Below are 17,783 nucleotides of genomic sequence, written 5' to 3'. Positions count from 1 at the left end.
AAGACTGCGATGGAGCTCCGTATGCCACGGCAAACTGGCTGACACTGACGGCGGCGGTGCACAAATGCTGCGCAGCTAGCGCCATTCGACGGCCAACACCGCGGTTCCTGGTGTGTCCGCTGTGCCGTGCGTGTGATCATTGCTTGTACAGCCCTCTCGCAGTGTCCGGAGCAAGTATGGTGGGTCTGACACACCGGTGTCAATGTGTTCTTTTTTCCATTTCCAGGAGTGTATTTGGACCTCTTATTATTCCACAACGCCACGATGGAGTAACGTACCTGGACTTCCTGCGGATTATTCTGCCTGGACTGCTTGAGAATGTGTCTTTGGCAATGCGACAGGTTATGCGGTTTCTGCATAAGGAAGCACCTCCCCAGTTCCGCAATACAGTTCGCCGACTCCTCAACAACATCTTCCCCGTACGTTGGATAGGACGCGGAGGCCCTGCTAGAGCACTTGATTTAAACCCCCTGGATTTTTACCTCTTGGGGACATCTGGAAAGTGTTGTGTACACTATGCAGATGTGTGTCTGATGTGCAGACCCTTCAACAGTGTATTCACGACGCATGTCACGCTATTCGGAGACAGGCCAGAACGTGCGAAAATGTGCGGCAATCCATGTTGCGACATGTGGACGTGTACATTGCATCCTATGGAGGCCACTTTGAACATCGGTTGTGATGTGGATCGATGCAGCTCTGTACTGTGTTCTGGCACGATTAGTTGTCGTTGCACGCACACCGTTCATTTCCGGACACATATTCACAGGACCTTTTTTCCTGCATTTCCAGTCAGTAATCCGTCCCTGCGATTTGTCGGTTTTATTAATGTTCACCCTGTATATCCCATTTGTAACAGGCGCTAACTTTTAATAGCTTGTGAAAAAAGGTAACTTAAATATATCCGAAATTGGTAAATAATAAATATTTACCGTTTGCAACTCCTTCGTCGTATCAAAAATACACTGGAGGAATTATAACAGGAGCGCGAAAAGTTGGTCGGTCACCTCAGTACTGAGGGGGCAGGTACACTTGTCGTCACGGGGTGATGGGATGTGATTGAGGGAATGTTTTCTTGTCTGTCTTCAAGTGCTGACAAGTTACTGGTGTGTGTACCTCATACCAATCAGCCACTGTGACATAAATTTCAAATCGAAGTAACATAGATTGGTGAATGAACATTATAACCATGGTCATCTTTAAATGCGGTACATACTTGAAGCAAACAATATGAAATTAAATTAAGACTGTTGTAATGCAATACAGGCATAGCAGAGAAATGACACTAAAAACATATACTAAATATTTCTGTCTCATATTTCATAATCCGTTTAAACATAAGTACAATACTGTTATTAATCAGTTAATAACACAGAAAACACAACAAAAATTTTGTAAAACGATTACAGTGCCACAGATTTGGGGAAGCTGGGGCTGGCAGAACAGTCGACACGAAGTCTTTCGAATGGTGCTGACTTCTGATGATCAGTTTTTAAGTGGGCCGGCGGCTAGCTTACCGCGCCCTTACTATACGCTAGTCTAGTGGAGGCTCATGACGTACATCATACAATGAAGGCTTTCACGACCGGCTGTTTCAACTGCCGAGAACTCTTCCGGGTTGTATGGCCGTGGTCCATGGAACCCTTCTATCCCTGACGTTTCGTCCAAAGCTACGTTAGACATCTTCGGAGGTGCTCCTGGTTATGCTGTCTTGCCGTCTGACGAGTCGGACGCCGAAGAACGGCCTAAATACCGTGGAAAGTGGGATTGGTCTGGATTTCACGTGATAGCAGAGATAAACTATGTCAAGGATAAAATATAACTATCGATCATAGTACGTCAAGGATAAAAATTTCTCATCGAGTCTGTTGCTCCACTGTCCATATATCGCTGAGTTTCATGGCTTCTTCTTGTCTGTTAAAATTGTCCCCATGTTTATACATTTCGATGGCTTCTCTATATAGCCGTGGATAATAGTTCGTCATAGTACATAAAACTTCAGTTTCCGAAAATTTCACTACGTCACCCGACTGAAGACCATGTTCCGCCACGGCTGACTTGTCTGTTACCTCTAGTCGGCAAAGACTTGGTTCCTTCAACCGTGTATTCACACTTCTCTTTGTAGTTCCAATGTAGACCCTACCACATGTACACGGAATCTTGTATACACCACTTGCAGACAGAGGGGGTCGTTTATCCTTAATGGAACGAAGTGTTTGGCCTATTTTCTTAATTGGTCTGAAAATCAGTCGAACGTTATGTTTCCTTAAAATCTTGCCGATTTGATCCTTTACTTTTTTGATACATGGTAGAGAAACCGTGTTCTTCCATCGCTGTGTCCTATCGTTGTCCTTAGGCCTCCTGTTATTCGGTCACAAAACTATTTATTTCCTTACTAGAGTACCCATTCTTCTCAAAAGCCTGCGTTAGATGTTTTCATCTTTGATGTACTATGATCGATAGTTATATTTTATCCTTGACAAAGTTTATCACTGCTATCACATGAAATCCAGACCACACCCACTTTCCACGGTATTTAGGCCGTTCTTCGACGTCCGACTCGTCGGTCGGCAAGACTCAGCATAACCAGGAGCATTTTCGAAGATGTCCAACGTAGCTTTGGACGAAACGTCAGGGATAGAAGAGTTCCGTGGACCGCGGCCATACAACCCGGAAGAATTCTCATGACGTACAACTTTATATAGGTTAGCCGTAGGTGAGTGACTAGTGTGAGTGATAGCCATCTAGGGAACCCAGGTTCGATTCTCAACGGGGTCGGATATTTTATCCGCTAGCGGACTGGGTATTGTCTGGTCCTCATCATAACTGGCACGCAAGTCGCTGAAGTGGTGTCAATAAAAAAACTCGCACTTTCCGACCGAACAACTCGGGGTCCACGAGGTATATGGGCCCTGCAACGTCACATTAGTTGGCTTGTCCGCCACACTTCGCAAACGATCGACTCCTTGCAGGACCCACGAGAAATCAGTATGTAGTCGAAAAGGTACGCACTAAAGGTCCTAAGTTTGGAGTATGCTGTCGAGAGTTTGCATGTATTTAAGCACCCAGTCAAGAATTATTATAATCGTCTGAAATAGCTACTCAATCTCCGTCGAAGACGGCTGCTGGCGCACGTACGACCTGCAGTGTCACGTGCTGTGACGAACGCGCAACGGCCTGTCTTTCTCGGGGGTGGGGGTGAGATGGGGGGGAGGCTCGGAACAACACCAGATAGGGTTTCCCGCCCAATAATGCCATACGATCATTTCATTTCATATTAGGTTACCAGTTAAGAATAAGCCTAGCAGTCACGCTGTCTGGGGTGCCACCACACAGAGCCAGTATTGGCTCTGGAGCAAAGGAATTTGACGACCACAGGAGTACATAGTCGCGGGGTTCTCAGTCGATCTCGCAGTCACTGGACACAGCACCGACATCCCAGAAGGTTCAACAGATCAGCAATAGGTAACATCAGACAGCCAACAACCATCCGATAACTTCTCGTATATGCAGCCCCTCTTCCGTACCTTCATACACACCAATTGTCCTTCTTTTTGTCACTGATCAGAAGTAATATGCAAGTCAACCAATGCTTACAGCTATTAAGTATATGTGCTCTTCCAATTCCTGCCTGCCTCCCAGTTTATAGATGTTCTTGTTCCGCTCTAATACTTCTTTAGGTTTCACGAGTAGAGATAGATGCGAATATTACGGAGTTGGGGGTCGTAGTGGTCATGAACCAGTCCCAAAAAAATACATTTCCAAATTTCTCAGCTAACTTTTGGAGAATAAAGCAGCATAGTAAATTCGAGCCTAAATGGCAAGAATTCTACAAAATGACAAATGATGTTTAACAAAGAATACTTTTCAATTACTTACCTGGGCGGTTGTCCACATGGAGTGAGCTTAAGGCCTGACTCGCTGCAGATAAAATTTCCAGCTAGGAAGCAGCTCTCATCCACAGGATGACAGCGCTTGGCTGCGACAACAAATCTGACACGCTTCTTGAGTCAAAAAGTGGAACCGGCAAACCACAGGAAGTGGAGTTTGGTCAGACAGAAAAAAACAGAGAGAATTAATTTCCCGAGCGTAGGCGGAAACGACTGAAAAAGAGTAATCCACCCATTCACTTGAATACCTAGCTGTAGTCTACAGACCTGTGTTCACAATCGTAATGCTAAGTGAAATACTGATAACAGTGAGTGCTTATTTTGATTTTATGTTGTATAAGTTATGATGCCATTTTTGAGAGTTTCTTCGCATTATACACTCCTGGAAATTGAAATAAGAACACCGTGAATTCATTGTCCCAGGAAGGGGAAACTTTATTGACACATTCCTGGGGTCAGATACATCACATGATCACACTGACAGAACCACAGGCACATAGACACAGGCAACAGAGCATGCACAATGTCGGCACTAGTACAGTGTATATCCACCTTTCGCAGCAATGCAGGCTGCTATTCTCCCATGGAGACGATCGTAGAGATGCTGGATGTAGTCCTGTGGAACGGCTTGCCATGCCATTTCCACCTGGCGCCTCAGTTGGACCAGCGTTCGTGCTGGACGTGCAGACCGCGTGAGACGACGCTTCATCCAGTCCCAAACATGCTCAATGGGGGACAGATCCGGAGATCTTGCTGGCCAGGGTAGTTGACTTACACCTTCTAGAGCACATTGGGTGGCACGGGATACATGCGGACGTGCATTGTCCTGTTGGAACAGCAAGTTCCCTTGCCGGTCTAGGAATGGTAGAACGATGGGTTCAATGACGGTTTGGATGTACCGTGCACTATTCAGTGTCTCCTCGACGATCACCAGTGGTGTACGGCCAGTGTAGGAGATCGCTCCCCACACCATGATGCCGGGTGTTGGCCCTGTGTGCCTCGGTCGTATGCAGTCCTGATTGTGGCGCTCACCTGCACGGCGCCAAACACGCATACGACCATCATTGGCACCAAGGCAGAAGCGACTCTCATCGCTGAAGACGACACGTCTCCATTCGTCCCTCCATTCACGCCTGTCGCGACACCACTGGAGGCGGGCTGCACGATGTTGGGGCGTGAGCGGAAGACGGCCTAACGGTGTGCGGGACCGTAGCCCAGCTTCATGGAGACGGTTGCGAATGGTCCTCGCCGATACCCCAGGAGCAACAGTGTCCCTAATTTGCTGGGAAGTGGCGGTGCGGTCCCCTACGGCACTGCGTAGGATCCTACGGTCTTGGCGTGCATCCGTGCGTCGCTGCGGTCCGGTCCCAGGTCGATGGGCACGTTCACCTTCCGCCGACCACTGGCGACAACATCGATGTACTGTGGAGACCTCACGCCCCACGTGTTGAGCAATTCGGCGGTACGTCCACCCGGCCTCCCGCATGCCCACTATACGCCCTCGCTCAAAGTCCGTCAACTGCACATACGGTTCACGTCCACGCTGTCGCGGCATGCTACCAGTGTTAAAGACTGCGATGGAGCTCCGTATGCCATGGCAAACTGGCTGACACTGACGGTGGCGGTGCACAAATGCTGCGCAGCTAGCGCCATTCGACGGCCAACACCGCGGTTCCTGGTGTGTCCGCTGTGCCGTGCGTGTGATCATTGCTTGTACAGCCCTCTCGCAGTGTCCGGAGCAAGTATGGTGGGTCTGACACACCGGTGTCAATGTGTTCTTTTTTCCATTTCCAGGAGTGTAGTTCTTAAACCAATTACATGATACATATAAATCATAAATTTTCTGCCTCCGTCGGAGGTTCGAGTCCTTCCTCAGGCATGGGTGTGTGTGTTGTCCTTAGCGTAAATTAGTTTAAGTTATACTAAATAGTGCGTAAGCTTAAGGACCGATCACCTCAGCTGTTTAGTCCCATAACATTTTACCACAAATTTCCAAAGTACCACAAATTTTCGGACGATTGAGTTACAAATTACGCATTTCTTTTAACTGCAATTTCATAGAAGTTATGTTAAAGCGATATTCTAAGCACTGATCCAAACAAAATATGATATTTAAACAATGTATATATTTTACTGTTATTATTGTTATTATTATTATTAAAACCGACACATGTGTGACACATTAAAATGAGATAGAGGGGGACGCAAGTTACATATGGAATGGGTGTGTAGAAAGGTAACAAATGATGCCCCCCCCACCCTCACACACACACACCTCGCAAAACAGTACCGTGGATCCATGCTCACACCAGAACTAGAGAAACAGCGTAGGTGACTGACTAAACAATGCAGGCTACCACGGTCAGTATTTGCATGTTAGGTGATATTAGTTTTATGTGTGTTAGGCCGTGGTCCAAGGTGTAATTATCTCGATTCGTCTTCGACTGCTGGAGACTTCAACAAAATCTGTAAAAATTCAGAAAACAGTTTCAAGATTAGCAAGCCGAAATGGTTATACGAAGGCGCACTGAAAAGTAATTATTTATGGGAAAACCCTTAAGGCTTTTTAAATAAAACAGACCTTATTATTATTCTACATCTTCGTTCTTCACGTCTATATATTTATTTCTCAACATAGTTAGCCTCCCAACAAGCGACCAGTTTGTTGACACTGTCGCGGTAGAATGTTTTAGTTTGTTGACGGAGCCACAAACTCACTTCTGTTTTCACCGATTCATCGTTATCAGGGTGAAGTCCTCGAAGTTGTTCTTTAAGTTTAAGAAACCCATGAAAATCCGGTAGGGTCAATTCGGAATTGTATGCAGAATGACCTGTGACAGCGCATCCAAGGCGTCGGATTGTTGCAGGTGTCGCAGCGCTGGTGTAGTCCGGCATTATCATGCTGAAGGATATAGCGCTCTATGCGTGGACAAACTCTTAGAAATCGAAACTGTCCATCTCCTGCCTCCCTTTCTGTCCATCTCCTCCAACCTCTCTCTCTGTCTACCGCCTACACCCCCCCGTACTCTCTGTCGTCTCCTCCTAACACTCTTTTTGTTCATCATGCTCCTCCTCCTTTCTCTGTCTTCTGCTGCTCCCCCCTCTGTCCATCTGCTCCTTCCCCTTGTTCATCTCTTCCTTCACCTTTTGTCCTTTTCCTTCTCCCTATCTCTAATTCCATCTCCTCCTTTCCCTCTCTTCATCCATCTTCTCCTCCCCTCCCTCTCTGCCCATCTCATGCTCCCCCTCTCGCTATCTGTCCATTCCCTCATCACCCTCTCTCTGTCTGTATGCTCCTCTTCCCTATCTGTATCAATCCCCTCCTTCCCCCTCTCTGTCTGTTCATCTACTACACCCGCTTTTCTGTCAACGTTATCACTTTCACCACAGTAGGAGGCTGGTGGTCCTTAAGGTCACAGTATTCCTTTTCAGGTCGTAACTAACGTGAGTACCAAATTCGGTTGAAAACGTTCCAGTGGTTTTAGGATGACCCTTTCAATCCCAACTTTGCCTGCATACGCATATTTCAAATATATTTCACACATATTTAAAATATTTCACATTTATTCGTACACATATTTCACCTGCATCTCTAGCGAATTTCGCCCTGCAGTTTAATTTTCACGCAGCTCAAGAGGGTGATCATGAAATAAAATTCTCTGAGACGAGCGTCATTTTGGAAACATCGCAATATCGTGCCTGTATGATACAGAGGCTATTGGGGTTTTTAAACACTGTAATAATTTTAATAGAAAAGAGAAGATGTTAAATTAGACAGAATTTGGATGTCAGCATCGCAACGTAAGACTGAAGATCGATTACTTTCAATCGATAATGTTGGCACTACCAGGGATAATCATATAGCCGACGTCACGTGGTGGATTGTGGTGCACTCTACACTGACTATCTACGAGGACTGAAACTTTAATAGTGGCAACTACTTATTTACAGCTCGTACAAAATAGATACGTGTTTGAAAGTTTTACTGACCTTCAGAGTAGGCACCAGCATTGTGTATAACCCGTTCCCAGCAATGTGGAGGTCGTAGGATACTCTTAGCAGTGCCGGTTGTGTTGACAGTTCGAGCGGCGCGGTCTATTGCCCTACGAATTTGTAGCAGTTCTGAAGCGAATGCCGCGAAGTGTTTCCTTCAGTTTAGAAATAGAGTTGAATTCACGAGGGCTAAGGTCAGGGGAGTGCAGTAGACGGTACAGCACTTAGCAGCCCCATCAGTCAAACAAATCGGTAACAGCTTGCACTGTACGTCCTTGAGCGTTGTCCGGCAAATTGATGGTCAGGTCCTGCAGAAAGTGTCATCACTTCTGTCTCTAAGCTGATAGTAGGTTGTGTTCCAAAAATGAACATGCATACATACATTTTTTACACTACTGGCCATTAAAATTGCTACACCAAAAAGAAATGCATATGATAAACGGGTATTCATTGGACAAATATATTATACTAGAACTCACATGTGATTACATTTTCACACAATTTCGGTGCATAGATCCTGAGAAATCAGTACGCAGAACAACGACCTCTGGCCGTAATAACGGCCTTGATACGCCTGGGCATTGAGTCTAACAGAGCTTGGATGGCGTGTACAGGTACAGCTGCCCATGCAGCTTCAACACGATACCATAGTTCAAGAGTATTGTGACGAGCAAGTTGCTCGGCCACCATTGACTAGCCATTTCAGTTGGTGAGAGATCTGGAGAATGTGCTGGCCAGGGCAGCAGGCGAACATTTTCTGTATCCAGAAAGGCCCGTACAAGACCTGGAACTTGCGGACGTGCATTATCCTACTGAAATGTAGGGTTTCGCGGGGATCGAATGAAGGGTAGACGTCCACTGTTCAAAGTGCCGTCAATGCGAACAAGAGGTGACCGAGACGTGTAACCAATGGCACCCCATACCATCACGCCGGGTGATATGCCGGTATGGCGATGACTAATACACGCTTCCAATGTGCGTTCACCGCGATGTCGCCAAAGTCGCCAAATACGGATGCGACCATCATGGTGCTGTAAACGGAACCTGGATTTGTCCAAAAAAATGACATTTTGCCATTCGTGCACCCAGGTTCGTCGTTGAGTACACCATCACAGGCGCTCCTGTCTTTGATGCAGCGTCAAGGGTAAACGCATCCATGGTCTCCGAGCTGATAATCCATGCTGCTGCAAATGTCGTCGAACTGTTCGTGCAGATGGTTGTTGTCTTGCAAACGTCCCCATCTGCTGACTCAGGGATCGAGACGTGGCTGCACGATCCGTTACAGCTATGCGGATAAGCTGGCTGTCATCTCGACTGCTAGTGATGCGAGGCCATTGGGATCCAGCATGGCGTTCCGTATTACCCTCCTGAACCCACCGATTCCATATTCTGCTAACAGTCATTGGATCTCGACCAACGTGAGCAGCAATGTCGCGATAAGATAAAGCGCAATCGCGATAGGCTACAATCCGACCTTTATCAAAGTCGGAAACGTGATGGTACGCATTTCTCCTCCTTACGCGAGGCATCACAACAACGTTTCACCAAGCAACGCAGGTCAACTGCTGTTTGTGTATGAGAAATCGGTTGGAAACTTTCCTCGTGTCAGCACGTTGTTGGTGTCGCCACCGGCGCCAATCTTGTGTGAATGCTCTGAAAAGCTAATCATTTGCATATCACAGCATCTTCTTCCTGTCGGTTAAATTTCGCGTCTGTAGCACGTCATCTTCATGGTGTAGCAATTTTATTGGCCAGTAGTGTAATATGTATGACTACTTTTACTCATTCCTAGGCATCTAACAGCTTTTCATACACCCGAAGATGGACTGAGTCCAGAACTGGGCTTTACTTGAGCCTCACAATGCCAGGTTGCCCCGATGTCTTTTCACATTAGAAGGGTGATTAATGTGGCACCTGTTGGTGATCATCCTCTCCAGGACATCACGTGTCTCGAAACTGTGTGTAAACTCTATAGCATCTGTTATACAAGAACTTGTGTCGTCATTGATTCATTGTCCAGCACGTGATTCCATTTTGAATGCATCCTCCGTTGCGATGTGATAAGTGGAACATCCACAACTAGCCATTTGGAGAAAGACCAGCCATCTGTACACAGCTGCCAGTAGATAATTTCTAGATTCAGCATTTAGAACCGGTTCTTGTAAATTTGTAAATAGGCATTCTCGAATCATTTGCATCTCTCTGCAAGTCTCTGCCAATTCGCTGTATTCAGCATATCCGCGAAACTCCCCGACGGGTCAAACAAACCTTTGGCCATTCGTGCTGCTTCTTAGTATTCGTCCAACATTCCCAGTTTCATATTTCTACAAACTATTACATCAAAATACTTGTATGAATTGACTGATTCAAGTTGTAACTCTGATATTGTGGTCATAGGCTACTACTTCTTTTTCGTTTTCTGAAATACATATTTTCACATTTATTAATATTTAAAGCGGGGTGGCAATCTTCGCACTACTTTCAAATATCATCAAGGTGTGACTGGATATTTGTGCACTCTTTGTCAGACAGTACTTCATTATAGATAACTGCATAATCTGAGAAAAGTGCTAGGTTACTGTTAATATATTTCATTAACACACAAAATGAACAACAAGGGTCCCAACATATTTCGCTGGGGCACACGTAAAGTAACTCTACATTTGTTGATGGCTCTTTATCCAAGGTAACAAGCTTTGTCCTTCTACCAAGGAATTCTCAACCAATAATAAATTTCGTTTGCCGGCCGAAGTGGCCGTGCGGTTAAAAGGCGCTGCAGTCTGGAAACGCAAGACCGCTACGGTCGCAGGTTCGAATCCTGCCTCGGGCGTGGCTGTTTGTGATGTCCTTAGGTTAGTTAGGTTTAACTAGTTCTAAGTTCTAGGGGACTAATGACCTCAGCAGTTGAGTCCCATAGTGCTCAGAGCCATTTTTTTAAATTTCGTTTGATATCCCATATTATCATACTTTTGATAGTAAGCGTATGTACGGTGCCAAGTTAAATGTTTTTTGTAAGTCTAGAAATACTGCTTCTACCGGCCTGCCTCGATCTATAGCTTTCAGGAGACTGTGTGATAAAAGAGTGAGTTTAGTTTCATATGTCCGTTATTTTCGGAATCCGTGCTATTTGTCATGGAGGGGGTCATGCTCTTTGAGATACCTGATTAATCTCAGAGTATATTCAAAGATTCTACAGCAAATGAATGTCAAGGATATTACCCAATAGTTTCGTGAATAACTTCTGCCACCTTCTTTTTTTTAGGGATCTAAAGAAATTATGGTTAAAAGAGGAAACTGACTGATAGGTATTGTACTGGACCCTGGAGTCTTGTTCAGTTTTAATGTCTTAAGCTGTTTCTAGCAGTAGTAGTAGTAGTAGTAGTAGTAGCAGCTGCTGCTTTATTCACCCGTAGATCTCTTTTTTCAAGGATATAGGACATATCAAAGTATTTACAAGTTTAGACCAATTTAAAATAAACTAATTTGTATACACATACATTTACAGAGATAATCATTAGATTTACTCCTGGTATACAACACTTTTTTTTACAAATAACTTGTTAAATAATGTAATGCCACACTGTTCACTCATATCTCACTATCAGTCACTGCACACACTATACACACATTGTTTCATAACACTTCATTCACTGCTCACACAAACACACATACACACACACTGATGATCTCTGGGCCATTTTCTGTACCGCAACTTCCCATTTGCTATCCTGAAAAACTGAGTTAGCATCCCTCTATAATGAGTGAGATGTTGAGCTCAAAAAGAGGAAAAGGTGTTAGTATTGAGCTATGCATAGGTTGGGGGTAACTTTTCTAGAAGAGGAAAAAAGAAGGAAAAAACATAGTGTGAAGGTGTTATGTGGACTGTTCGATGTTTTATAGTCATTATTATTATTTATTTGTATAACAATTTTTTTACGAAACCCCTACTCTGTTTTATCTAAGTAATCGTTCAATATATAAAATAACAAGTACTTTTTAGCTGTCTTTTTAAATATGTGTATTTTTGCAATTTCTTTAATCTCTTTTGGTAATTTATTGTACAGTTTTATTCCTTGGTAGAAAATGTTATTTTGACTTTTATGTTTATTTTTCAGTGGTAAATGTAAGTTGAGTCTAGCTCTTTTTCCATGGTCGTGGACAGAGCTGTTTGTGCAGTAATTACGAATGTTATTTTTGGTGCGTACAACTGACTGGTGGTTCTTTTCTGGAGTTCGAAAATTGTGTTCATATTTTGTGCATTTGTTCCCCAAAAAAGAATGCCATAGCTAAGAACTGAGTGTTCATATGATTAGCATGTAACTAAAGGACATTGCATGATAGGATTCTAAGGGCATAGCATCCTGATGACATTATTTTTGTAAGTATCTTTGTGTACAATATTCATTCCTAGAAATTTTGCTTTTGTTACACAGTCTATAGAGGTGCCACCTACATTTAATTTAACATTGTCATTTTCCCTCTTCAAACTGAAATTCATGGCATTAGTTTTCTTTATGTTCAATGTCACTGACAATAATATCTACACAGTAGTGCAAGAATTACATCGGGGCAATACCCCTGATTTTCCTTGGTAAAGGAAAATCTTGGTAAAGAAACATCTGAAAATGGAGTTCAGCATTTCTGCTTTTGCTTTGCTGCATCCGATTTCTGCTCCTGTCTCGTCCATGAGAATTTTCATACTAACTTTGGTTCTTCCAACAGCCTTTACATTCTACCAGAATTTCTATGGGTTTTGTGAGAGATCCTTTGATAAATTCTGCTACAGTAGTCGAAGGCTTCAGGCATTGCCATCCTGACAGCCGAACTCTATTCATTCAGAATCTCCTTGTCTGTACCTCTTTGCTTAGTTGAATAGCTGTCATGCAGCAGTCTCTGTATCTTAGAAGTTTCTGCATGGTGGCTGTGCACTATGGGGGATACCTTTCATCATGAACTGTTCTACAGGATACATATCTGTCGAGTTCATGATTAATAGAATTCTTCTAAACATGAGCCAAAGTTCTTCTACATGTTGCTCTCCAGAGCTAAATGATTCGACAGTCTCATTCTCCTTGTGGACAGGAGCGTTGTCTCTCTCCAGCAGTACACCTACTTCTTATTAAATTGATCACGTGTAACTTTTTCCCACCAGATCTAAAGCCGTCGGCACACGGACCGTGCATCCGAACGTTGAGCGTTGAGCGTGCCGAGTTTCTGACTTCATAGCGTGGAATAGCACGTTCGGGAGTCTTTCCGAACGTGCAGAGCAATATCTGGCATGTCAGATATTCTGAGCGTGCGTCTGAGGGTTGACCAATGAGATGGCACAACGCCACCTACGTCACACGCACTCCGTCTCCCTTCAGTACCATGAATGCCATATTGGCATTCATTTCAAGCCTATATGTATATATGCCGTTTCTGAGCACCAGCAAATTGAGAATCACTGGAAAACCCGTTGTTAACTGTGTGATTCGTTCCAATAAAATAATGAGAACCATCATATTCGTTGCAAAAAAATTATTGAAACTTGCGTGTTATGAGAGTAGGCTATTTGAAGACAACGACACGCTGAAGATCCACCCAAAACGCATTGTTTTTGGTACAATTTGTTATAATTAAATTTCAATTAGTAACATAGCTACGAGTAAGGTTTTCAGAAAGGGGTAAAACAATGTGATTAGATACTAAGAGCGTGTTGTTGGTTTAGCGTAATGGCTTGCATTACTGTGTTGTACTGACTTGTGATATGGGGCGGTGGATCGCGTCTTGTCACTTCCAATTTGTTTTCCTAACATTCTTGTTTTTATTAGGTTCTGATACTTTATTATTAGTTTAATATAAGTATATACTATAATATTTGATGTTATGTAAATATAAGTTCACCTATTTTTGTGGGGTGACTTTGTTCGATTGGCTTAATCTACAGGACAGCTTGCGCTACTTGTATATAGATATTTTGCTCCTTTTTCTTTTACGCTTCGTAATTCACATGTTGCAAAGATTCTGCTACTGGGTAGGAACTGTGATCAAGTAAGACTGACCTTGGGGTTTTACTAAAATGTGGGAATGATGAAATAATGTTTACCCTATGCAGAGAAGTATTCCAAATTTGTACCGCACTGTTTGTAATGGAACTTTTACAACCCTGCGTCTTTATTGATTGGACATGGTACTTTCCTTTTCGTGGACGATGGAGGAAATGCGCGTTTTAATAGAGCTAACGTTGGAATTTTATGCACGCCAGTTGAGCAAACAGTGTGATTTACGAACTTGAAACATCCCTCAACTGCCGCTGGAGTGCGTTGCGATCGCGTATACCACGTCGGGATCCACGTACCGTATGTACAAGTCACATCGCGCCTGAGCGTTCAGCAGCACGTTGAACTCGGCACGCTCAACGTTAAAGCTTTCGGCACACGGACCGTGCTGTTGAACGTTAACGTTGAGCGTGCCAAGTTCAACGTGCTGCTGAACGCTTAGGAACGATGCGACTTGTGCATATGGTACGTTGGACCAAACGTGGTATACGCGATCGCAACGGCAGCGGCAGTTGACGGATGTTTCAAGTTCGTAAATCACACTATTTACTCAATGGGCGCGCGTAAAATTCCCACGTTACCTCTATTAAAACGCACATTTCCTCCATCGTCCACGAAAAGGAAGTGCCATGTCCGATCATTAAGGATACAGGCTTATAAAAGTTCCGTTACACACAGTGGGGTACAAATTTGGAATAAGATAAACATTATTTCATCATTCCAACATTTTAGTAAAGCCCCAAAGTCAGTCTTACTTGACCACTTTTCCTACCCAGTAGTAGAATCTTTGCAACATGTGAATTACGAAGCGTAAAACAAAAAGGAGTAAATTATCGTAATACAAGTAGCGCAAGCTGTCCTGTAGATTAAGCCAATCGAACAAAGTCACCCCTCAAAAAAGGTGAACTTATACTTACATAACATCAACTATTATAGTATTTACTTATCTTAAAGTAATAATAAAGTATCAGAACCTAATAAAAACGCGAATGTTAGGGAAAAAAATGGAGGTGTCAAGACGCGAACCACCGCACCAACAAACAACTTTATACAGGTCAATGACGGTACTCATTACGCTAAAACCACGCCACATCCAGTGCATCTAAACATTTTACGTTACACCTTTCTCAAAACCTTAATCGTAGATATGTTACTAATTGAAATTTAATTATAACAAATTGTACCAAGAACAATGCGTTTTGGGTGGATCTTCAGTGTGTCGCTGCCTTCAAATAGCCTACTCTCATAATACGCAAGTTACAATAATTCTTTTGCCACTAATATGATGTTTCTCAATATTTTATTGGAACGAATCACACAATTAACAACGGGTTTTCCAGTGATTCTCAACTTGCTGGTGCTCAGAAACGGCATATATACATATAGGCTTAAAATGAAAGCCAATATGGCGCCTCACAACTCTACTGAAGGGAGACGGCGTGCGTGTGAAGTAGGTGGCGTTGTGCCATCTCATTGGTCAACGCTCAGACGTACGCTCAGAATATCTGACATGCCCGATATTGCTCTGCACGTTCGGAAAGACTCCCGAACGTGCTGTTACACGCAATGACGTCAGAAACTCGGCACGCCCAACGCTCAACGTTCGGATGCACGGCCCGTGTGCCGACGGCTTAAGGCCTTCTTTCCGTTGCATTACATTATTCCGAGTTTCTGGGTGTATCACGAATGCGAAAATACGATTGTTACAGTTGGAAGAGCGGGAGAGGCGGCGAAAAGAAGAACGCGAACGGCGCATGCGCGAGGAGCAGATGGAGGAGGCCAGGCTGCGCAGAGACAGGGAGCTGGAGGCCCAGCGGCTACGGGACGAGCAGCGGCGGCGGAAGGACAAGGAGGTGAGTCACGGAGTTGCCTAGCTACAGGGGTACAGGGTGATCGACAAGTAGAAAATGCATCGCGAGTCGGGTCTGTCCCATGACTTGTTGGGTACCGTACATCTGCCACAGGACTGCCGAGTAGGCCACAGTTGCACAGGAATTGTGAGCATAAGAGAACCTTCCGTTATTCGCTCGATAATTTCCGACACAGTCACTCGCGCGAATAATGGGTGTCATCCACAATATAAACGATGTATTTGGACACTTTGAAAGGCTTATATGAATGATTTTAGGAGTGTTTTACTTAAATCCAAATGTAATACACAAATACGTAAGGCATACTCTTACACTAGGTGATAAACATTTTTGGCAATTGTTTGTAAATAGCTTCAATACCTCTCTGAGAGCAACCAACTTGTCATTCTCTCTGCGAACATGTCTCTCAAGGATACTATCAAACATCAGACATTTCAAATGCAACCTGAATCGCTTTTCACTCCCTCATAAGTAGCATGATTCAAGTCCGTTATCCTTTTAGTTATCCCAGAGATATTACAAACCAATGAAAGCTCTGGTCTCTGTAACACCGCTTTCTTTAGCATTCCCTTCCTTACAAAAGTTACCTCGAACTTCACTGATGTAAATATTAGTACATGTTGCAATAATGGGTGTTGTATCTTCATCCAAAAACAACTTCGTAATAACTATTTCTATTATTATACGAGGTTCATTTTAAGGTTCAGGTACTGCGCTATGATCTTAAAAGATCTTGTAGGATATTTACTTTTTCTCCATTTAGCTAGTCCATCTTTTCCTGAAAAACATACGTCCTCTTCAGTTACTTCTTCTTGTGATTCATTTTCATCATTTTCTGGCACTTCTTGTTTTGTTTTCATGTAAACAGTTCTCGTTCTCTGAGTCAAGAATGAGCAGAAATTTTAGTAGTAAAAGTATTATGATTTGGACAGCTTTCTGCGCTAAAGATAAATCACGCATTGCCTGGGAGAACACTAAAATGAACTCTAACATGTACACTGAGATACTAGATACAGAACTGATTACAATATATGAGGACCTAGGGCACGAAAGTCTAATGTTTGAACGAGATAATGTATCTGCGTATGTCTCCGCCACAACAAAAAAGTGGTTTGAAAATAAAGATATCGATGTGTTGCTCTGGATTTGAACCCCGTGGAGAACCTTTGGAGGATACTTGCAAGGTGTGTTTAGCGCAGTGGAAGGTAATTTGACGCCCGTATGTGACATGAAAAGAGCGATATCAGAATAGGGGGCAACAGTTTCGCTGCGTGAACTACAAACCCAAACAAAATCAAAGCCAGAGAGAATTTTTTAGATAATTAGGAAGAAAAAAATTGGAAAAGTACTAACAATTCAGTAACATAATAGGACAGTGAGTGGCTTCATACCAATGCAAACGCCTTATTTTGCTAGTCGTGTTACGAAAGAAATTATGTATTTCTGTTATGATAGTTTATGTCTTATATGTATCAACTACTTTCGTAATAAATTCAACGCATGTACAGTATGCTTCAGACACTGTATATTACTTCCGTAACAACCGTACCTTTATTCTGATTTCCACTACTGCACTGGGTTTTATTAAGTATATATTCCTCGAGTCCATTACATATTAGCAGAGGTACTCTGTGTGATCGTTTCTTGATTAGTGGTTGACAACGCGGCACATTGTAGAATGGTTTATGGAAATCTAGCAAGACAAAATCTGTCTGTTCGCCTGCATCTACTGTTTTCAAACCGTCGTGTATGAATACTGTTTGTTCACGCCGCCACAGAGGTATCAGCGAGGTCGCATGAATCACCAGAAGCTATACCTGAGACGGTGTAAGCTGATCCCTGGCACTTGCACTGGGCTAGCCGCACCGCTTCCGCGCGCCTACCACAAACAACAACGTAATGCGATTTTGTAAACATTTCTGTGGCAACGTCTCGGTGTTGTCACAGCTCTACAGACGTTTATTATTTACACCTGCAGCGGTTAACAC

At 43.6% G+C, this 17,783-nt stretch overlaps 1 protein-coding gene across 1 annotated transcript in view; it reads left to right on the top strand.

Moving 5' to 3' along the window:
* Positions 1 to 17,783, top strand: part of LOC126176275 (uncharacterized) — a 121,425-nt gene that overhangs the window by 31,190 nt on the left and 72,452 nt on the right. Inside the window, exon 4 of the mRNA XM_049923424.1 lies at positions 15,634 to 15,777. Coding sequence (XP_049779381.1) covers positions 15,634 to 15,777 — 144 coding nt within the window. The remainder of the gene's footprint in view (positions 1 to 15,633; positions 15,778 to 17,783) is intronic.

This window comes from Schistocerca cancellata, chromosome 3, assembly GCF_023864275.1.
Source record: "Schistocerca cancellata isolate TAMUIC-IGC-003103 chromosome 3, iqSchCanc2.1, whole genome shotgun sequence".
NCBI lineage: Eukaryota > Metazoa > Arthropoda > Insecta > Orthoptera > Acrididae > Schistocerca > Schistocerca cancellata.
Note: the sequence above shows the minus strand (reverse complement) of the source record. Positions and strands in the feature narration are given on the sequence as shown.